General features: G+C 36.1%; 1 protein-coding gene across 3 annotated transcripts in view; it reads left to right on the forward strand.

The window, feature by feature from the left end:
• Positions 1–21475, forward strand: part of LRRC28 (leucine rich repeat containing 28) — a 180332-nt gene extending 158857 nt beyond the window's left edge. For 2 of the 3 annotated variants that reach the window (XM_036843623.1, XM_036843624.1), the window contains exon 10: positions 20899–21197. In XM_036843623.1, the coding sequence (XP_036699518.1) occupies positions 20899–20971 (73 nt within the window). In that variant the 3' untranslated portion in view covers positions 20972–21197. Of the gene's footprint in view, positions 1–20898 lie in introns of all 3 variants that reach the window. The other variant, XM_036843625.1, reaches the window with a different exon arrangement.
• Positions 21476–23940: the final 2465 nt, after the last annotated feature.

The following is a 23940-nucleotide window of genomic DNA, read 5'->3' on the forward strand; positions in this document are numbered from 1 at the left end:
TTAGTTTCTGCTGTATAACAAAGTGAATCATCTATATGCATATGTATATCCCCATGTCCCCTCTCTCTTGTGTCTCCCTCCCACCCTCCTTATCCCACCCCACTAGGTGGTTGCAAAGCACTGAGCTGATCTCCCTGTGCTATGCAGCTGCTTCCCACTAGCTATTTTACATTTGGTAGTGTATATATGTCAATGCTACTCTCTTACTTCGTCCCAGCTTACCCTTCCCCCTCCCCGTTTCCTCAAGTACATTTTTATGTCTGTGTCTTTATTCCTGTCTTGCCCCTAGGTTCATTAGAACCATTTTTTTTTTTAGATTCCATATATATGTGTTAGCATACGGTATTTGTTTTTCTCTTTCTGACTTACTTCACTCTGTATGACAGTCTCTAGATCCATCCACGTCTCAACAAATGACTCAATTTCGTTCTTTTTTATGGCTGAGTAGTATTCCATTGTATATATGTACCACAACTTCTTTATCCATTCGTCTGTCAATGGGCATTTGGGTTGCTTCCATGACCTGGCTATTGTAAATAGTGCTGCAATGAACATTGGGGTGCATGTGTCTTTTTGAATTACGGTTTTCTCAGTATATGCCCAGTAGTGGGATTGCTGGGTCATATGGTAGTTCTATTTTTAGTTTTTTAAGGAACCTCCATACTGTTCTCCATAGTGGCTGTACCAATTTACAGTCCCACCAACAGTGCAAGAGGGTTCCCTTTTCTCCACACCCTCTCCAGCTTTTATTGTTTGTAGATTTTTTGATGATGGCCATTCTGACCGGTGTGAGGTGATACCTCATTGTAGTTTTGATTTGCATTTCTCTAATAATTAGTGATGTTGAACATCTTTACATGTGTTTGTTGGCAATCTGTATATCTTCTTTGGAGAAATGCCTACTTAGTTCTTCTGCCCATTTTTGGATTGGGTTGTTTGTTTTCTTGATATTGAGCTACATGAGCTACTTGTATATTTTGGAGATTAATCTTTTGTCAGTTGCTTCATTTGCAAATATTTTCTCCCATTCTGAGGGTTGTCTTTTCATCTTGTTTATGGTTTCCTTTGCTGTGCAAAAGCTCTTAAGTTTCATTAGGTCCCATTTGTTTATTTTTTCTTATTTCCATTTCTCTAGGAGGTGGGTCAAAAAGGATCTTGCTGTGATTTATGTCATAGAGTGTTCTGCCTATATTTTCCTCTAAGAGTTTTATACTGTCTGGCCTTACATTTAGGTCTTTAATCCATTTTGAGTTTATTTTTGTGTATGGTGTTAGGAAGTGTTCTAATTTCATTCTTTTACATATAGCTGTCCAGTTTTCCCAGCACCACTTATTGAAGAGGCTGTCTTTTCTCCATTGTATATTCTTGCCTCCTTTATCAAATATAAGATGACCATATGTGTGTGGGTTTATCTCTGGGCTTTCTATCCTGTTCCATTGATCTATATTTCTGTTTTTGTGCCAGTACCATACTGTCTTGATTACTGTAGCTTTGTAGTATAGTCTGAAGTCTGGGACCCTGATTCCTCCAGCTCCGTTTTTCTTTCTCAAGATTGTTTTGTCTATTCGGGGTATTTTGTGTTTCCATACAAATTGTGAAATTTTTTTTCTAGTTCTGTGAAAAATGTCATTGGTAATTTGACAGGGATTGCATTGAATCTGTAGATTGTTTTGAGTAGTATAGTCATTTTCACAATGTTGATTCTTCCAATCCAAGAACATAGTATATCGCTCCATCTGTTTGTATCATCTTTAATTTCTTTCATCATTGTCTTATACTTTTCTGCATACAGTTTTTTGGCTCCTTAGGTATTTTATTCTTTTTGTTGCAGTGGTAAATGGGAGTGTTTCCTTAATGTCTCTTTCAGATTTTTCATCATTAGTGTATAGGAATGCAAGAGATTTCTGTGCATTAATTTTGTATCCTGCTACTCTACCAAATTCACTGATTAGCTCTAGTAGTTTTCTGGTAGTATCTTTAGGATTCTGTATGTATAGTATCATGTCATCTGCAAACAGTGACAGTTTTACTTCTTCTTTTCCAACTTGGATTCCTTTTTCTTCTCTGATTGCTGTGGCTGAAACTTCCAAAACTTGGAAGTGGGCAACCTTGTCTTGTTCCTGATCTTAGAGGAGGTGGTTTCAGTTTTTCACCATTGAGAACGATGTTGGCTGTGGGTTTGTCATATATGGCCTTTATTATGTTGAGGTAGGTTCCCTCTATGCCTACTTTCTGGAGAGTTTTTATCATAAATAGGTGTTGAATTTTGTCAAAAGCTTATTCTGCATCTATTGAGATTATCATATGGTTTTTATCCTTCAGTTTGTTGATATGGTGTATCACATTGATTGATTTGCGTATATTGAAGAATCCTTGCATTCCTGGGATAAACCCCACTTGATCATGGTGTATGATCCTTTTAATGTGCTGTTGGATTCTGTTTGCTAGTATTTTCTTGAGGATTTTTGCATCTATGTTTATCAGAGATATTGGCCTGTAGTTTTCTTTTTTTGTGACATCTTTGTCTGGTTTTGGTATCAGGGTGATGGTGGCCTCGTAGAATGAGTTTGGGTGTGTTCCTCCCTCTGCTATATTTTGGAAGAGTTTGAGAAGGATAGGTGTTAGCTCTTCTCTAAATGTTTGATAGAATTCGCATGTGAAGCCATCTGGTCCTGGGCTTTTGTTGTTGGAAGATTTTTAATCACAGTTTCAATTTCAATGCTTGTGATTGGTCTGTTTATATTTTCTATTTCTTCCTGGGTCAGTCTCAGAAGATTGTGCTTTTCTAAGAATTTGTCCATTTCTTCCAGGTTGTCCATTTTATTGGCCTAGTTGCTTGTAGTAATCTTTCATGATCCTTTGTATTTCTGCAGTATCAGTTGTTACTTCTCCTTTTTCATTTCTAATTCTATTGCTTTGAGTCTTCTCCGTTTTTTTCTTGATGAGTCTGGCTAATGGTTTATCAATTTTGTTTATCTTCTCAAAGAACCAGCTTTTAGTTTTATTGATCTTTGCTATTGTTTCTTTCATTCTTTTTCATTTATTTCTAATCTGATCTTTATGATTTCTTTTCTTCTGCTAACTTTGCGGTTTTTTTGTTCTTCTTTCACTAACTGTAATGTTAGGTTATTTATTTGAGATTTTTCTTGTTTCTTGAGGTAGTATTGTATTGCTATAAACTTCCCTCTTAGAACTGCTTTTGCTGCATCCCATAGGTTTTGGGTCATCGTGTTTTCATTGTCATTTGTTTCTAGGTATTTTTTGATTTCCTCTTTGATTTCTTCAGTGATCTCTTGGTTATTTAGTAGCATATTGTTTAACCTCCATGTGTTTGTATTTTTTACAGTTTTTTTTCCTGTAATTGATATCTAGTCTCATAGCATTGTGGTCGAAAAGATAGTTGATATGATTTCAATATTCTTAAATTTACCAGGGCTTGATTTGTTACCCAATATATGGTCTATCCTGGAGAATGTTCCATGAGCACTTGAGAAGAAAGTGTATTCTGTTGTTTTTTGGATGGAATGCCTTACAATTATCAATTCAGTCCATCTTGCTTAATGTGTCATTTAAAGCTTGTGTTTCCTTATTTATTTTCATTTTGGATGATCTGTCCATTGGTGAAAGTGGGGTGTTAAAGTCCCCTACCATTATTGTTTTACTGTCGATTTCCCCTTTTATGGCTGTTAACATTTGCCTTATGTATTGAGGTGCTCCTATGTCAGGTGCATAAATATTTACAGTTGTTATATCTTCTTGGATTGATCCCTTGATCATTATGTAGTGTCCTTCTTTGTCTCTAGTAATAGTCTTTATTTTAAAGTCTATTTTATCTGATATGAGAATTGCTACCCCAGCTTTCCTTGGATTTCCATTTGGATGGAATATCTTTCTCCATCCCCTCACTTTCAGTCTGTATGTGTCCCTATGTCTGAAGTGGGTCTCTTGTAGATAGCATATGTATGGGTCTTGTTTTTGTATCCATTCAGCCAGTCTCTGTCTTTTGGTTGGAGCATTTAACCCATTTACATTTAAGGTAATTATCGATATGTATGTTCTATTACCATTTTCTTAATTGTTTTGGGTTTGTTATTGTAGGTCTTTTCCTTCTCTTGTATTTCCTACCTAGAGAAGTTCCTTTAGCATTTGTTATAAAGCTGGTTTGGTGGTGCTGAATTTTCTTAGCTTTTGCTTGTCTGTAAAGGTTATAATTTTTCCATTGGATCTGAATGAGATCCTTGCTTGGTAGAGTAATCTTGGTTGTAAGTTTTTCCCTTTCATCACTTTAAATGTGTCCTGCCACTCCCTTCTGGCTTGCAGAGTTTCTCCTGGAAAATGAGCTGTTAACCGTATGGAGATTCCCTTGTATGTTATTTGTTGCTTTTCCCTTGCTGCTTTCAATATTTTTTCTTTGTATTTAATTTTTGATAGTTTGATTAATATGTGTCTCAGCGTGTTTCTCTTTAGGTTTATCCTGTATGGTACTCTCTGTGCTTTCTGGACTTGATTGACTATTTCCTTTCCCATATTAGGCAAGCTTTTGAACATAATCTCTTCAAATATTTTCTCAGACCCTTTCTTTTTCTCTTCTTCTTCTGGGACCCCTGTAATTCGAATGTTGGTGTGTTTAATATTGTCCCAGAGGTCTCTGAGACTGTCCTCAATTCTTTTCATTCTTTTTTCTTTATTCTTCTCCCTGGCAGTTATTTCCACCATTTTATCTTCCAGCTCACTTATCCGTTGTTGTGCCTCAGTTATTCTGTTATTGATTCCTTCTAGAGTATTTTTAATTTCAGTAATTGTGTTGTTCATCACTGTTTGTTTGCTGTTTAGTTCTTCTAGATCCTCATTAAATGTTTCTTGTATTTTCTCCATTCTGTTTCCAAGATTTTGAATCATCTTTACTATCATTACTCTGAATTCTTTTTCAGGTAGGTTGTGTATTTCATCTTCATTTATTTGGTCTTGTAGGTTTTTACCTTGCTCCTTCGTCTGTAACAAATTGTTTGGTCATTTCTTTTTTTTTTTTTTTTGGATGGGTGGTGCTGTATTCCTGTCTTACTGGTTGTTTGGCCTGATACGTCCAGCACTGGCATTTGCAGGCAGTTGGATAGAGCTAGGTCATAGTGCTGAGATGAGGACCTCCGGGAGGCCTCACTCTGATTGATATTCCCTGGGATCTAAGGTTCTCTGTTAGTCCAGAAGTTTGGACTCTGAGCTCCCACCACAGGAGCTCAGGCCTGACCTCCAGCTTGGGAACCAAGATCCCACAAGCCAGTCACTGCGGGTTCCTCCCGTCCCCTTAGGTGTCCATGGTCCCCCACCGGTGCCTGGTAGGTGCCCTAGTTGTGTCGGTATTACTTTCTTCTGTGAAACCAGTTGACATCAGTAATACTGACATTAATTGCTTACTTATGTTTGGGTTTTTTTTTTCTTTCAGCAGAAGCCTATTTGTTGGCACCAACTTAAGGTAACTTATGAAATTTTGCACGGGTAAAATATTCTTCAACAAATTTAAGTAAATTGTTCTTAACTTTTTATTTCTCATTGTATCACTAAACAATCATGTACTGACCATCTGCTGGTGCCAAACTCTCTACTAGGTATTAGGGGTTCAATTATGACCAAACCACCTGATACTCCTCTTCCCATACATATCTCACCCCTAACGTTCTAGGGCATGGGCAGATCTAGTAGAGAAGCATGTATATATTTAAGTCTTTGGTTCTGCACACAGAATCTTCCCATGAGAGACAGTCATTAACCATAAATGTAACAAGAAATACCGTATGTTATTAGATGATTCTCACATAATCCTCTTACATGTTAATATGTTCACAGGCTTGGGATTTCATCTGATCGATTCTTTCTAATATTATTTTTCTTCTGGCTTGAATTTCTGTATGAGTCAAGAATATGCTTTTTGTTTCTAATCAGAAAATAGGTTTATAAAGAAAACACCACATTTCTTATGATTTTTGTGGGCTCCAATATATGCAACAACATTGTGATTTTTTTCTTAAAAATAATGGTATTTCTTTATTTTAAAACTAAGCTGAAATTCTCTTTCTTCTTCCTTGCCTATAAGTATGCTCAGAGATTCTAAAACAACAAATGTCATGTCTGATGTTCTTTGTAGAATTTATCGGCATCTTTTTCCTAATTCTAGAGTTTATTGCTTAGCTAAAAGTTTCTCCCCTGAAACTATCATGTCTCTGGTTCCACAGTTCTGTAATTTTTTTAAAGGACCTAACCAACACAAATGCATTGTTAAGGCAGTAGACCTGTTGATGTACTTGTAACAACTTAGATCATTAATGAAGCAAGCAGATACAGTATGCTCTTAGATGAGTTTTCCAAAAGTAAATAAGTACACATATTACTCAGCCATTGAAAAGAATGAAATAATGCCATTTGCAGCAACATGGATGGACCTAGAGATTGTCATACTGAGTGAAGTAAGTCAGACAGAGAAAGAGAAATATTGTATTATATCGCTTACATGTAGAATCTGAAAAGAAATGATACAAATGAACTTATGTACAAAACACAAACAGACTCACAAACTTAGAGAAGGAACTTATGGTTACCACTGGGGAAGGGATAGTTAGGGAGTTTGGGAATGACATGTACACACTGCTATATTTAAAATGGATAACCAACAGGGACCTACTGTAAAGCACAGGGAACTCTGCTCAATATTATTTAACAACCTAAATGGGAAAAGAATTTGAAAAAGAATAGATACAGGAAGGAATTTGGGAAAGAATAGATACACATATATGTATAACTGAATCACTGCTGTACACCTGAAACTAACACAACATTGTTAATCAACTATACTCCAATATAAAATTAAAAGTTGGTTTTTTTTAAAATAAATAAGTACACAGGCTTGGGATTTCTTTGTAGCACAAATATGACAACTCCATGTTACCCACCCTACCCCCTTGAGCATCATAAGGAGTTAATGATGATCCAGTAAGCATTATGCTTCAGTCAATAACAATCCCATATCTTTATGGAATTGGATTTTTTTGCTTAGAACCTTAATTTTTAATTAAATGGTTGTGGTATGAAGTGCATCACTTCTATGAATGATTTTTCAGTTAACATAATTATCTTTTAAAAAAACAGGAAGAAATAAGTTTAGATAGCTGATCCTCAAAAATGCACTTGCCTTTTAAGATCATTTTGTGCCTGAGTTTCATTTCAATTGTTATTTATACAACCATATATATTCTGGTGTAGCAAATTATCTGAACTAGGGTTCTAACCAACTTTAGTTTTTTTTTTAAATTAAGGTAATACAAAGTATCTAATAACTTAAAATTCACATAACTTCCTGAGTTAAGAAAATCTCAAAAGTGATGCCTGCCTTTTCATGTTCTTATGAGTATAATTTGCAAAGTAGAAAGTTTTAATTTTGATCAAGTCAAATTTATCCATTTTAATTTTATAGCTAGTGCTTTTTGTGTCCTAAGAAATCTTTACCTACTGCCAAGGTCATGAAGATATTCTCTTATGTTCTCTTCAATTTCCTTGATCTGTGTGTCTCTCTCTCAGTCAGTACCAAACTGTCTTGATTACTGTAGTTATATAGTAGGCCTTAATATCAGGTGAAGTGATACTTTCACTTTAATCTTCTCTTTCAAGATTGTCTTAACTATTCTAAGGTCTTTGCTTTTCTGTAGAAGTTTTAGAATAAGCTTATCTTTGTTTCCAAAGAAACAAAGTTTTCAAGGGATTCATCTGTTCTCAGTTGGCAAACTTATTAGTGTGAAGTTGTTTAAGGTATTCCCTTATATCTTTTTAATGACTGCAGGATATGTATTAATATCACCTGTTTCATTTCTTATATTAATTTGTGTTTTCCTTTTTTTAATCTTTGTCAGTCTTGCTAGAGATTTATCAATTTTATTGATCTTGTTAATCCTAGTGAAGGTTTTAATTTCATTGGTTTCTCCTCTTTACTTCCTCCTACTAGCTTTGGATTTATTTTGCTCTTTTTTTTTTTTTTGGAGTGGGGGTTAGGGTAGAAACTTAGAGTATTGATTTAAGACCTTTCTCATTTTCTAACATAAGCATTTAAAGCTATTAATTTCTCTGTCAGCGCTGCTTTACTATGTCTCAAAATTTTTGATATGTTGTATTTTTATTTTCATTGTTTAAGTTTTTATACCTTTGAGACTGCCTCTTTAACCCATGGAAAAGATTTACACACTTGGAGATTTTCCTGTTCTTTCTGTTATTGATATCTAGTTTGATTCTGTAATGGACACAGAATGTGCTCTATGATTTTTACTTGCTTTAGACTTAAATTGTTCTTCTTTCTCTCACTTCCTGGGGGAAGCTTACATTATTGATATTAGAGCTTTCTTCTTTTCTAATATTTGTATTTGTGCTGTAAATTTCCCTTTTGTACTGCTTTTACCTCATCCCAGAATTTTTTGATCAGTTATATTTCATTTTCATTCAGTTCAAAATATTTTAATTTCTCTGGAGCTTGAAAAGAATGTGTGTTTTTCTGTTGTTGGATAGAGTATCTATAAAGGTCAATTAGGTCCAGTTGATTAATGATGTTGAGTTCAACTATATTGTTTCTGATTTTCTGCTTTCTGGGTCTTTCAACTGCTTAAAGAGGGGTGTCGAAGTCTCCAACTCTAACAGCAAGTTTGTCTGTTTCTTCTTGAAGTTCTGTCAGTTTTTGCCTCATGTGTTTTGATGCTCTGTTATTAGCTTCATACACTTTTCACATTGTTATGTCTTCTTGGAGAATTGACCCCTTTATTATGTAATGCCCCTCTTTATTTCTGATAGTTTTCCCTGTCCTGAAGTCTGTTTTATCTGTAACAAAATAGCTATTCCATCTTTCTTTTGATTAGTGTTAACATTATATATCTTTCACTATCCCTTTACTTTCAACCAGTCTGCATTTTTATGTTTAAAGTGAGTTTCTTGTACACAGCATTTAATTGGGTATTGTTTTTCCATCCACTCAGTCTGTGTCTTTTCATTGGTATGTTTAGACCATTCACATTTAAAGTGATTATTGATTTAGTTGGATTAATAGCTACTGTGTTTGTAACTGTTTTCTATTTTTTGTATTTGTTCTTTCTTTTCCTACTTCTTTTTGCCTTTTTTGATTTTATTGAGCATTTTATGTGATTCTGTTTTATCTCCTTTCATAGCATATCAATTAAACTTCTTTTCTAAAAATTTGTAGTAGTTTCCTTAGAGTTTACAATATACATTTTAAACAATCTAACTCCACCTTCAAACGATACACTATACTGCTCCACTTGTAGTACAGGTACTTTGTGACAGAATAATCCTAATTCCTCCCTGGCAAACTTCATGACATTGCTGTCATTCATTTCACTATTCATCTGTTGTAATCATGCAGTACATTGTTACCCTTATTACGTGAAACAAGTTATTTTTAGATCGATTGAAAATTATAAAAATAAAAGATTTTATTTAACTTTATTCCTTCTCCAACAACCTTCCTATTTATTTATTTATTCATTTTATTCTGAAGAATGTTTTTATTTTTAAAATTTTTATTGACGTATAGTTGATTTACAATATTACGTTAATTTCAGGTGTACAACACAGTGATTCAATATTTTTATAGATTATACTCCATTTAAAGTTATTATAAATACTGGCTATATTCCCTGTACTGTACAATATATCCTTATAGCTTATTTATTTTGTACATAGTAGTTTATGCCTCTTAATCCCCTATGTCTATCTTACCCCTCCCCCTTTCCCTCTCAGTGGTAATAACTAGTTTGATCTCTATATTTATGAATCTGTTTCTGTTTTGTTACATATATTCTTTGTTTTATTCTTTAGATTCCACATATAAGTGATAACACACAGTATTTGTCTTTCTCTGTCTGACTAATTTCACTTAACATAATACTCTCCAGGTCCAACCATGCTGCAAATGGCAGAATTTCATTATTTTTTATTGCTGAATTATATTCTATTCTGTATCTTAGCTATTGTAAATAATGCTGCTATGAACATTGGGGTGTATGTATCTTTTCTTGTTTTCCTTGGTTGTATACCCAGGAGTGGAATTGCTGGGTCATATGGTAGATCTATTTTTAGTTTTTTGAGGAACCTCCATACTGTTTTCCATAGTGACTGCACCAATTTACATTCCCACCAGAAGTGTGCTAGGGTTCCCTTTTCTCCACATCCTTGCCAACATTTGTTATTTGTAGACGTTTTGATGATAGCCATTCTGACAGATGTGAGGTGCTATCTCATTTTGGTTTTGATTTGCATTTCTCTGATGATTAGCAGTGTTGAACATCTTTTCATGTGCCTGTTAACCATCTGTATATCTTCTTTTGAAAACTGCCCATTCATGTTTTCTGCCCATTTTTTAATCAGGTTGTTTGGTTTTTGTTTTTGTTGTTTGTTTGTTTTTGATACTGAGTTGTATGAGCTGTTTATATATTTTGGGTATTAACCCCTTATTGGTCATATCATTTTCAAATATCTTCTCCAGTTCAGTAGGTTGTCTTTTCATTATGTTGATAGTTTCATTTGCTGTGCAAAAGCTTTTAAGTTTAAGTAAGTCCTATATGTTTATTTTTGCTTTTGTTTCCTTTGCCTTAGGAAACAGATCCCCATAAAAATGTTGCTACAATTTATGTCAAAAGTGTTCTGCCTATGTTTTCTTCTAGGAGTTTTATGGTTTCCAGTCTTAAATTTAGGTCTTTAATCCATTTTGAGTTTATTTCTGTATATGGGGTGAGGAAATGTTCTAATCTCATTTCTTTACATGTAGCTGTCAGTTTTTCCAGCACCACTTACTGAAGAGACTGTCTTTTCTCCATTGCATACTCTTGCCTCCTTTGTCATAGATTAATTGACCATAAGTGCATGGGTTTATATCTGGGCTTTCTATTCTGTTCCATTGATGTATGTGTCTGTTTTTGTGCCAATACCATACTGTTTTGATGACTGTAGCTTTGTAGTATAGTTTGAAGTCAGGAAGCATCCAGCTTTGTTCTTTTTTCTCAAGATTGTTTTGGCAGTTCAGGGTCTTTTGTGGTCATACTGAGTGAAGTAAGTTAGACAGAGAAAGACAAATATCGTATTTCACTTATATGTGGAATCTAAAAAAAGGGCACAAATGAACTTATTTACAAAACAGAAGTAGAGTCACAGATGTAGAAAACAAACTTACGGTTACCAGGGGGTAAGGGGGGGAGGGATAAATTGGGAGATTGGAATTGACATATACACCCTACTATATATAAAACAGATAACTAGTAAGGACCTACTGTATAAATGTGAATGGATTCAGTTCCTCAGAAGAGATTCTTATGTCTTAAGTTGTGTTAAGGCAGAGAGAGAGAAGGTGAAAGCAAGAGAGGAAAGAATACCTTAAGACAAAATTACTTAAACTTTTGAAGACAAAAAGCTAAATTACACCAAAACAAGACAAACAAACAAAGTGGGAACGGCAGTATTATTATTGAACAAACTAAAATTCAAGTTGAAAAGTATTAAATGAAAAAAATAGATTAAAAAAATAAATTTTAGGATTATTTGTTCTAGTTCTGTGAAAAATGTTCTGGGTATTTTGATAAGGATAACATTAAATCTGTAGATTGCCTTGGGTAGTATGGACATTTTAACAGTATTAATTCTTCCAATCCATGAAAAGAGGGTAACTTTTATTTGTATCATCTTCAATTTCCTTCATCAATGTCTTGTAGTTTTCAGAGTATAAGTCTTTCACCCTCTTGGTTAAATTTATTTCTAGGCATTTTATTCTTTTTGATGCAATTGTAGAAGAGATTGTTTTCTTGAATTCTCTTTCTGATAGTTCATTATTAGTATCGATAAGCAACATATTTCTGTATATTAATCTTGTATCCTGCAACTTTACTGAATTCATTTATTAGTTCTAATAATTTGTGTGTGTGTGTGGAGATTTTAGAGTTTTCCATGTATGGTATCATGTCATCCCTAGTTTTATTTAGATCTGAATTTTTTACCTATACCCTTTTCCTCTCCCTGAAGAACTCCTTTCAACCTTTCATGCAGGACAAGTTCGCTGGCAATGAATTCTCTCAGTTCTCAGTTTGCTTGAAAAAGTCTTTATACTCCTTTACTTTTGTAGGATAATTTCACTGGATATAAAATTCTAGGTTAGTGATTTTTTTTTCTTTGAGTGCACTAAATATTTCACTTCACTCTCTTCTTGCTTGCATGGTTCTTATAAGAAGTCTACTGTGTCTTATACTTGTTCCTCTATAGGTAACATTTTTTTTCTCCTCTGGCTTTTTTCTAAGATTTCCTTTTTCTTTGGTTTTCTCCAGTTTGAATATGATATTTCTTTTTTTTTTAATTGAAGTATAGGTGACTTACAATGTTGCTATACAGAAAGTGATTTTCAGTTTTATATATATATATATATATGTGTGTGTATATATATATGTGTGTGTGTATATATATATATTCTTTTCTATATTCTTTTCCATTATGGTTTTCACAGGATTATGAATATAGCTCCCTGTGCTATGCAGTAGGACCTTGTTGTTTGTCCATTCTATATTTACTAGTTTGCATCTGCTAACTCCAAACTCCCAATCCACCCCACCCCTCTTCCACTCTCCTCCCCTTTGGCAGCCACATATCTGTTCTCTATGTCTGTGAGTCTGTTCTGTTTCATAGATATGTTCATTTGTGTCATATTTTAGATTCCACATATAAGTGATAGAATATAATATTTCTTATGTGTAGTGTTTTTGTTTTTGATTTTTATCCTGCTTGGTGTTGTTAAGTTTCTGGATCTGTCATTAATTTTGTAAAGTCCTTAACCATTATTACTTCAAATATTTCTTCTCTTTTCTCTCCTTTTCTTTCTAGTATTCTAATTATGCATATCTTGCACCTTTAGAAATTGTCCCACAGATCGTGGATTTTCTGTTCTTTTTTTTTTTAATTCCCTGTGATAATTCTAACATCTCTGTCATATCTGAGTCTGGTTCTGAGGTTTTCTTTGTCTCTTCAGCATGTGCTTTTTCTTGCCTTTTGGCATCTCTTGTAATTTTTTGTTGAAAGACAGACGTATTGGGTAATAAGAACTGAGCTAAATAGGCATTTAGTGTAAGGTTTTATTTTAATCTGGCTAGGAGCTGAGCTCTGTTTTATGTTTGCTGTAGTAGGTACTAGAGGCTTCAGATTGAAATTCAGATTCCTTTAGTGTCCTTTTATGATTCTCCTTGCTTAACTTTGGGCTTCCCTGTATACTCCTCAGAGAGCCTTCATCTTGCAGCTGTTTTTGTTTTTGTTTTTAAATGCAAAATTTTAATGGGAATGCATTTCTCTCATAACATTCTTCATTCTCTCCTATTTTCTCATGACTTTTCTTCCGTACTCCTATATAGTTTAAAAACTAGATCCTCACCTCAATATTCTGTCAAGCCCAGGCTGCACTGTTGGTAAATGAGCTTTAGGAGCATGGTGAGCCCCCTTCCCCCAGCACCCTCAGGACTGCCCACTGCACCCCCTGCAGGCCCCTGGGTGGGCCCAGTAAGATGAACCCAAGGTTTAGTAGTGCTGGGATTTTATTTATTTTGCTTTATTTTTTATTTTTATTAATTTATTTATTTTAAAATTTTATTTTAGAGTATGGTTGATTTACAATGTTGTGTTAATTTCAGGTGTACAGCAGAGTGATTCATTTATACATATACATATTTCCATTCTTTTTCAGATTCTTTTCGCATATAGGTTATTACAGAATATTGAGTAGTTTCTTGTGCTATATAGTAGATCCTTGTTGATTATCTATTTTATATACAGTAGTGTGTATTTGTTAATCCCAAATTCCTAATTTATCCCTCCCCACCACGTTTCCCTTTTGGTAACCATAAGTTTGTTTTCAATGTCTGTGAGTCTGTTTCTGTTTTGTAAACAAGTTCATTTGTATCATTTCTTTTAGATTCCACATATAAGTGATGTCATATGATATTTGTCTTTCTCTGTCTGACTTACTTCACTTAGTATGATAATCTCTAAGTCCATCCATATTGCTGCAAATGGCATTATTTCATTCTTTTTTTATGGCTGAGTAATATTCCATTGTATATATGTACTACATCTTCTTTATCCATTCCTCTGTTGATGGACATTTAGGTTGCTTCCATATCTTGGCTATTGTAAACAGTGCTGCAATGAACATTGGGGTGTATGTATCTTTTCGAACTATGGTTTTCTCCAGATATATGCCCAGGAGTGGGATTGCTGGACCATATGGTAGTTCTATTTTTAGTTTTTTAAGGAACCTCCATGCTGTTCTCCATAGTGGTTGCACCAATTTACATTCTCACCAACAGTGTAGGAAGGTTCCATTTTCTCCACACCCTCTCCAGCATTTATTGTGTGTAGACATTTTGATGATGGCTCTTCTGACTGGTGTGAGGCGATACCTCATTGTAGTTTTGATTTTCATTTCTCCAATAATTAGTGATGTTGAGCATCTTTTCATGTGCTTTTTGGCCATCTGTTTGTCTTCTTTGGAGAAATGTTTATTTAGATCTTCTGCCCATTTTTGATTGGGTTATTTGTTTTTTGATATAGAGCTGCATGAGCTGTTTGTATATTTTGGAGATTAATCCCTTGTCAGTTGCTTTGTTTGCAGATATTTTCTCCCATTCTGTGGGTTGTCTTTTCATTTTGTTTACAGTTTCCTTTGCTGTGCAAAAGCTTTTAAGTTTAATTAGGTCCCATTTGTTTATTTTTATTTTCATTACTCTTAGGAGGTGGATGCAAAAAATACTGATGTGATTTATGTCAAAGAGTGTTCTGCCTATGTTTTCTTCTAAGAGTTTTATAGTATCCGGCCTTACATTTAGATCTTTAATCCATTTTGAGTTTATTTTTGTGTAGGGTGTTAGAGAATGTTCTAATTTCCTTCCTTTTTTTTTTTTACATGTAGCTGTTTAGTTTTCCCAGCACCACTTATTGAAGAGACTGTCGTTTCTCCATTGTATATTCTTGCCTCCTTTGTCATAGATTAATTGACTATAGGTGCGTGAGTTTATTTCTGGGTTTTCTGTCCTGTTCTGTTGATCTATATTTCTGTTTTTGTGCCAGTACCATACTGTTTTGATGACTATAGCTTTGTATTATAATCTGAAGTCAGGGAGCCTGATTCTTCAAGCTCCATTTTTCTTTCTCAGGATTCCTTTGGCTATTCGGGGTCTTTTGTGTTTCCATACAAATTTTAAAATCTTTTGTTCTAGTTCTGTGAAAAATGTCATTGGTAATTTGATTGGGATTGCATTGAATCTGTAAATTGCCTTGGATAGAATTGTCATTTTGACAATATTGATTCTTCCAATCCAAGAACATGGTATATCTTTCCATCTATTTGTGTCATCTTCAATTTCTTTCATCAGTGTCTTACAGTTTTCAGAGTATAGGTCTTTTGCCTCCTTAGGTAGGTTTATTCCTAGGTACTTCATTCTTTTTGATGCAGTGGTGAATGGGATTGTTTCCTTAATTTCTCTTTCTGATCTTTCATTGTTAGTGTATAGGAATGCAAGAGATTTCTCTGTATCAATTTTATCTATAATCCACTGTCCTTATGCTGGAGGCCATTTACTCTGGTGGCAAATGAGGGAGGGAAATGTTCTAAATTTTATGATTATATCATTATTTTAGTGGGCCTGTATTTCTAGGCTGTGACCGTCATAAATTTTTCTCATCTTGCATAGTTTGCTTTCCCCTCTTAGGTGGGATGGGCAGGCTAAAGGGGGCTGGGGTGGGAAGAATGCCCTTCTGCACCTGGAATAAGGCTCTGGTAAACTCTTTCTCTGGAGAACAGTCCTTTGTTATGGAGGATGCTCTGGACATGTTACATAATGACTACTCTTTTTCTCTTCCTGAATGAGCGACAAGGGGATCTTTTACAGATTTTCACCATGATAGCCTGTAGGGTTTCTATAGGTAAAACCTAAGAATGTGTGTCACCCTAACATTGCAGCCCCAGGAGTATCTCACTCTCAGGCTTGTCCACACTCAGCCTCCAGCAATTCTAGCATCTTCTGTCCAGGTAAGCAAGTCTCAGCTGTGACTCTGGAGTTACCTGTCTCACCAGATTTTGAGGTTGCAGTTTGCCCTATGACCTCAGTTCTCTGGTGAGTGGAGAAAAGTCATTGATTTTCAATTTGTTCAGCTTGTTCTTGTTGTAAGAATAGGAGTGAGGACTTCTAGGCTCTTTATGTCAGAGATGAAACCAGATGTGTTCTCTGTATATAATTTCAGTTCTTTCAAATTTGTGAGGTTTGTTCTTTGGCACAGAATATAGTCTGTCCTGGTGAATATTCCATGGGCTTTTAGAAAAAAAAAAAGTGTACTTTGTTGCTGTTGGGTGGAGTGTTTTGTATATGTCAATTAGGTATCTTTGGTTCATTGAGTTGTTCAGTTCTTCTACACCTGTGCTGATTTTCTGTCTGGTAGTTCTATCAGTTGCTAAGAGTAAAGAAGTTGAAGTTCCCACTCTAATTGTGAGTTTATCTATTTCTCCTTTTAGTGCTATTATTTTTTAACAGCTTTATTGAGAGAATTTACATATCATACAATTCACCCATTTAAAGTATACAAATCAGCCGTTTTTACTGTAGTCACAGATATGTGCAACTAATACCACAGACAATTTTAGAACGTTTTTCTCACCCTAAGAGAAACCTTGTACCCTTTATCTATCACCTCTCTCTTTCCCCATACCTAGCCCTAAGCAACTAGTTATTTACTTTCTATAGAAATTGATGGATTTCTCTGTCCTAATCCTCTGGATAGGGATAACAGACTTTTCCTGGAGTTTTTCGGGGGGGTTGTTTTTTTTGTTGTGTTTTGTTTTGTTTTTTTGACTCTGCCTGTTGGTGGTTCTGGGTTGGAAGCTCCTACAGCATTCTATCTGGAGTATATGGGAGGCAATAAGGAAGCCTAGGGAGTTTACCATTGCTGTGTTGCCTCTCAAGTCCCAGGGTCATAGTCTGTCTATCTTCATTCTGTCTTTCAGAGTCTTCCAATGCTTGTTTGTTGTATTATGACCAGGGTGTTTTAGTTGTAAGAGAAAGGACCTTGGAAGATTGGGGCTCCCAAAATGTATTTTGCCTCCAGAATCCAAAGGGACCCACAAGTGTGTATCTGTTTCTTCATAGTGGGCAGTTCTGGATGTAGCTCTTCTTTTCTGTTTGAAACTTTACCAATGTAGCAGACACCTGAGCTTTTGCAGGCTTTCTCTCTCACCTCTAGTAGGCATGTGTCATATTAAGTATCAGGTGTGCTTGCTACTTCCAGTTTGATTTCTCCTCACCAATACATATATTAATGTCTTAGTGAAGGGACTGTCTTCCTGACCCTCCCAGAGGTTTCCAGGTGGTGGCTGAGCAGGTTAGGCCGCATTGGATCCACTTCAACATTCCCATTTCTCTAAGCCTTTGATCTCCTCCCTCTAGACTGTGCAGTGGAAGTTCTAGCATCTCTGTCTCATTGACTGTAGGCCTCTACTGAATCAAGACTTCTATTAACCATTATAGGTACTCAAACTAACACATTAAATGCTGAGGCCTCATGAAGCACCCTTCTTGGCCTGATCCAACCTTAGACTTTTTCTCACTGGCTAATGTATTATACTTAGACTCCATTTCCATGCTTACTCTCCAGATTTCTGCAAATAAAATTTGCAAGATTCTACAACTCCTTCATGTACATAATCTCTCCCAGGAGCAGCCCTTGCAATTAACTCTCTGAATCATGCTGGGATTTTGCTCTCTCTATGGCCCTAGAGGCAGTGAGTATTGTTCCTGCCTGAAGAAGATAGGAATTTCCTTTTTAGGTAACCACACCAGATGAAGTCAGTGAAATCTTCTTATTCAAGTGAATGCTTGTTTTCTTAGATGGTAAGAAGGGCTGTTTCTGATGTGAAGAAATGTTTAGAGATATTAGAGGTTTAAGGTCCTTAGCTTTGTGTCTACACAAAGGTTTCCATCTCAAGTCTTAAGTCCTCACCCCTTCCCAACCAGAACCTTTACCTTAGCATAAGAGACTTAGCATAAATATACTTTTACCTGGCATGTGATTCTGCAGCCTGTACATTCAGGCCTCAGGCATGTCCCTCCCACAGCTTCATAAAATAAGAATTCCTTTAAGGCCACCATAGAAACTTTCTGATTCTTTACCTATGCCTTGAGTTGAGAGTTCAAGAAGGCACTAAGCTTATCTTTTTTTTTTTTTTTTTTTTGGAAGGGAGTTGGGATTTGGGGGAATCTCTTAAAGCAGTCAAAAGAAGCCATCTCCCTCCACAATCTTTGAATTCACCATGATGCCACAGCAATCAAGTGCCACAGCAGTTGATCTCCCAGTGCCTTACCCTCCACTGGCAGTCTTAGTGATAATTTGAGTAATCGTGATACCACAACTTCGAGTAATCAGTGATGTCCCACTTTTCCCTGGTAATGAGGTCATTCATGCACTCACCAACCCAATCCCAGAATCCCACTTTGATGGACTGTTTCCTTAGGCTACTCCCTACTAAATCAATCAGGGTACTGGCCGGAAAACACAGATAAGCTGGGATTTTGAAGAGAAATTAATGGAGAAAGACTATTTACAGAAGTTCAGGCAGGGTTCAGAGCACCCACAGGATGATAAAGTACCTGGGAACTTACAGCAGTAGGAAGGTTTACCATTCTTAATCTTTTGGCATGAAGGACAAAGGAAGATCTGGAGGCTGTTGAGACTTAGAGCTAACAGGAGGGGCTGCCCAATAAAAGCTCTGGTCAGAGATGTAGAGATGGAGTGGGATAGAAATAGTCAACCTTTCCATAAAAGCAATGAAGAAACTGGCAAAACTTGTCAGAATTGAATTTTTCAGAACTCTGGAAATTAACAAAAGGCTTACAGCAATCCAGAGTGCATTTATTCAAGAAAAGTGACTGAACCTCAGAAAGAACAGAGACCTTTGTGATATTTTAACCCATAGTCCCATCTTCTAGTCTTAACCTTGAAAACCAAGAATCTGCCATCACAGTTAAAACCAGCAGCCGGGCAACAACTGGAAAGGGGTGGAAGGAAGTTGGAGCATCTTCAAAGGGTGTTTCACTGAAAAACCCTACTTGCAAGCCTGTCTTTATTTCCTCAGTCAGAGATCACCAGCACAAAAAGCCTCTTCTCTGAGGGTATTTGTCAAAAATTATCAAAACAATTACAGGCAATTGCTTAACTTCACAGATGCCTGAGGCAGTGGGTAACTGTTGGGGCAAACAATAGACTAGCCATAAAGCTGAAAAGGAAAATTGGGGGAGTAAGGTTTCCACAGGGGCTTTGAAAAGCACTAATATATTCCTAGGAGTATGTAAGGTCATGTGCATGCAAAGGGATGTGAGCATGCTCAGAAAAGACCCAAGAAGGCCCTGAGCTCTCACCTCTGCTTGCAGGAAGTGAGACTCTGTGCAAGCAGGAAGTGAAGGCTAAGGCAGAGTTGTCAACTGCCTGGTTGAGTGTTGAAAAGTGTGACTGGAGCCTAGTGAGAACTAGAGCCATACAGGAGGGTCCATCCAGGGGAGCTTTATCCTCACATCAGCCAAACCTAGCTGGAACCAGTTGGTAAGGGAATCCTGGATTAGTACAAAAATCTAAGGCAAGAGAACCCATAGAAGTAGGTCTAGCTCTTGCCTTGAGATCTTTGATCATCCAAGATGAAATAATGGCAAAGCTTTTTTTGCAGGATTGTGGTGGCCCAGGGAAAAATAAAGCCCACGGAGAAACAAAATTATCAATGGTTGCCAGAGACTTGGCAGGGGGTTTGGGGGATGGGGGTTGGCTGCAAGTGGACACAAGGAACATTTGGGGATATGAGAAGTATTTTATATCTGATGGTGGTGTTAGTTAAATAATTGCATATATTTCAAAACTCATTCAACTGTACACTTAAAATGGGTGAATTTTATTGTATGTTTGTATGTAACTATACCTCTATTAACTAGACTTTTTATAAAAAAGAAGAAAAAGAAAATATTCAACTTTTCTCTCTTCCTGCCCTTTACCCTCCTGCTATGCCTCCCTTGTCCTAATTCAGCCTGAAACCAGCAATCAGGCAGCTTTGGAGGTTGGGTCTGTAGAGGTCACCTTCTTGGATTACAGAGAAAGGCAAAGACTGAGTTGAGGGGTGGAGAAAAGAGAAAACAGTCAGCACAGGGAGTCCTGTGAAAACAACAGTAGATTAATCTCTCCTCACCAGAGGTTAGCACTTCTGGTGGGAAAACAAGGCATCCAACAACTGGAGCTGCCCAGACTGGGATCAGAGGGCTCATGACTCGCTGCAGAAAGATGCCAAGCAGGAGTCTGAGATGGGATTCCTCTGCTGTGTGGGAGAAGACCCTCAAACTACATGATTCAGATTCTAAAATTACCTCTATAAGCAATCTGTGGGCATACATTTGTAGGATAAATTCCTTAAAATTATGTTTTTTAAGCTCTTCGATACATATGTGTTCTAGCTAAATTGGTGACTTTTTCTATTACATGATTTTTATAATGTATTTCAAATTCTGTCATTGCACTGGTTCTAGTAAGCCGAATTCAGACTGTAACATGGAAAAAGCTTACTTTTCCTTAGCTGCTAACATAGGGATGTTACGTCATCTGAAAACTGCTAATAAAATAAGCATACACATACCTCACCTGATTCCAGTGCTCAGTTTTAAAAGGAATTTACATTTCTGTTGTGTACTCTGTTGACCATACCTAATCCTTTATTTTAACAAAGGAAAAGACTGTCTCTAATGGAAAGAATTCTGAGACTTTCCTTTTGAACTCACAGTGTCCTTCTCCCCCTCTTTCCCCTTCCAGGAGGACAACTGTGAGTTTTGTGGCTTACTGCTGCTCCACCCAGTGTCTGCAGACTTTTGACCTACTGAGTTGATAAACACTCAAGAGCCTCAGGAGTGTTGCCAGCTTGACACTGCATTTGCCTGCATATCGCACAGTGTGACAGAGGGACAGGAGAGTCCAGCCAGGCCCAACAGGCCCTTCCATCCTGTCCTGTCACACTTGGAGACTGCAGGACTCTAGAAATGTCATGATCGAGCTTCAGAGCTGAAATGCCTTCACCCTTCCCCCAAGTTGGAATATATCCTTCCCCAAATTAAGAACCCTTTGTCTTCCGTGTTTTTCTTTTATGTCAGCGAGTCTCTTATGCAGACTATTTAGTTTGATGTGCCTCCCCAAATCTAATTTAGAGCAAGTTTAAGCTCCCTGAAGAACTGTAATTTGATAATACAACCAAATTAACTTTTGAACACACATACTTTCAGTGGTATCTGTAATCTTCTCATCTCTCTTTTTTTCCCAGAGAATTATTCCCCAGAGGTTGTTCTCCATGTTTTTAACAAATTTCAGTAAACCCTGTGACCTCAATAGTATTGAATAGCAGTGTGTGTGGGGCGGGGGTGGGGAGGGGGGCAGGGGGGTGCCTGAGTTGGCTTCCAAGTTAGACTCCAGTAGGGGTTCACGAGGGTCCTAGCACACACCCTCTGGAAAGTTACAACCTTGTTTATAAAGTTTTGCAACATATTAAGAGACTTTTGTGAGGGGTTTTAAAAATAAAACTGTAGATTATAAATGAAATACACACTTATTTTGAAAAACTACAGAAAAATAATTTTTGAATTTATTTCCTGATAAGACTTTTTTATATGAGAAGAGGGACATACGAGGCTTTAAAAGATCTGATCCTTTTCTTTCTAGATTTAAACATTTTCTGGCTACTGAGAAAGGGAGAGAAAAAACACATTAAAATATGATCTCTGGTGTTTCTTGTTAGATGGGTTATGGTTAAATTTATATTGACTTTGAAACATTTTTGTTACATATGATAAACAGGCTTCAGCTACTTCTGCTACTAGTTTTTAGCAAGGTGATTCTAAGTACAGCCTGTGCACATTTATTTAAATACCTGGTGCATTAGATCATCTTCATTTTGACCTTAGGTTTCTTATGTACTTGACACACTGTTGTCCAGATAACATTGAGAAAACACAGGAAAAGCAGGTCCAAATTCAGCCTTGGACTTTTGCAAAAAGACCATAAATGGAAAGTGTGAGATTATGCTCTGACATAAGATAATGCTCTTAATGGAGGACTCACATACTTGCTCTTCCTTTGAAAGGATGGCATTTTAATGTTGCTTTGCTGCCAGATGTTCATCTGGTTGCTGTGAAGTGATTCTTTTTTTACTTTTTTAAAAAAGTTTAATTATACATAGTTTTCTTTAAGACAGGACTAAAAGGGAACCAAGAAGTTTTACTTAGTAGGAAAATTCTTTTCAAAAAATTTCAGACTTGTCAAAAATTTGGTTTATGGAATTTTATTAGCTGCCCTAAATCTGTAATGCTAGGCTCTAACAGTGCTAAAAATCCTACATAGTTACTGACAAATGTGTGATCTTTTCACAGTCACACCACCTGCTGCCTGGAAAGCAGACTATCCACATAGAATGGTGAAGGCAGAACATTATCAACTGTATTTCCACTGTTCTTACTTCCTCTTGTCCCTTTCATAACTTGGCCTCTTCAGCCTTAATATTTCAAAGGCTTATGGTATAATAGAAACTGAAGATCTATATCAAAATGTAACACTTCTTTCATCCTTTGGAATAATTGAAGTTTTAGTGTAACCCCTCCATGTATATAAATTGGGAGGTGAAAAATGTGGCATGAAATTTCACAAATGTGGTTCAGGCCTATGTGGCTGCTACCTGTCATTTAAGTGACAGTAATATGTTTCAACATCTTTCTACTTTACCCTCTACAGTCATATGTCTTAAAATGGAGCTATGAAATTTGCTAACCTGATATTCAGGATTCTGTTGAGATAAGGATATGTAATACTTTTAACTTGTTTGAAATTTTACAAAGACACTTACAATCCAAACAGCCTCTGTACAAGCAATGTGTGTTGAACACCAGCAGTGGGCTAGGCAGACAACCTTTGGGTGGTCTCAGCCTTAATCCTTGATGCAGCACCCAGCTTAATTGATGAGAAATGGAACTTATAATTTGGCTTCTTTGGTGCTGTTCATTATAAAAATTTTGTACTGGATTCACTGATGTCTTTTGATATTATAAAGAAGTGTTGTAGACTGCAGAAGATTTGCCTACATTCTAAATATTTAATTGTGTCCAGAGCTTTGCAGAAAATTCTAAAGTTACTATATATATGTTTTCTTGAGCAATGGTTATACTAGGTAGAGAAATAATTCATGCAATTATAATAATGCTCAAAGAAGTGAGTTATTTGGAAAATATAGTCTGTTCAGGTAAGTTTACATCAGTAATCTGATATGTGGTTAATGGTAAATTTTAAAATACAGGATACCCTGTTGGGCATAGCCCTTCTTATGATATAATACAAGGGGGGGTCCATTTAAGGTGGATTACCCTATCAGTGTTCTTCAAAATGCCCAATTGTTATACCAGAATCCTCAATTACATAACATTGTGTAGATGAATGAAATGTTGCATCTTCAATGAATAAAATATATATTTTGAGCACACTTTAACATTTTTTAAAATGATCAGTACAGAAGAGTCCTGGCTAGTGGAGGATACATTTTGGTTAATAGAAAAGAATGATGAACTGCTTTGTTACCTGGCCCTCCTTTCTGGAAAAGCAAGGTCTGCATTAAACATCTTTTAGTCAACGTACTCAACACTCACTAAAAGCTTTCACACTCTGGCTTGTCTGCCTAGTTTAAGGTACCTCTCACTTTTCTTCCACATTAAGCATTAAGAATTAAAATGTTTACAGTCTAAGAAAAAAGGCTTCAATACCAGTCAGCTTACGAGGCTTTGCACATAGTTTTCCCTAAAATATATACCTATTTTGTAATCT

This window comes from Balaenoptera musculus, chromosome 2 (assembly GCF_009873245.2).
Source record: "Balaenoptera musculus isolate JJ_BM4_2016_0621 chromosome 2, mBalMus1.pri.v3, whole genome shotgun sequence".
In the NCBI taxonomy this organism is placed as follows: domain Eukaryota; kingdom Metazoa; phylum Chordata; class Mammalia; order Artiodactyla; family Balaenopteridae; genus Balaenoptera; species Balaenoptera musculus.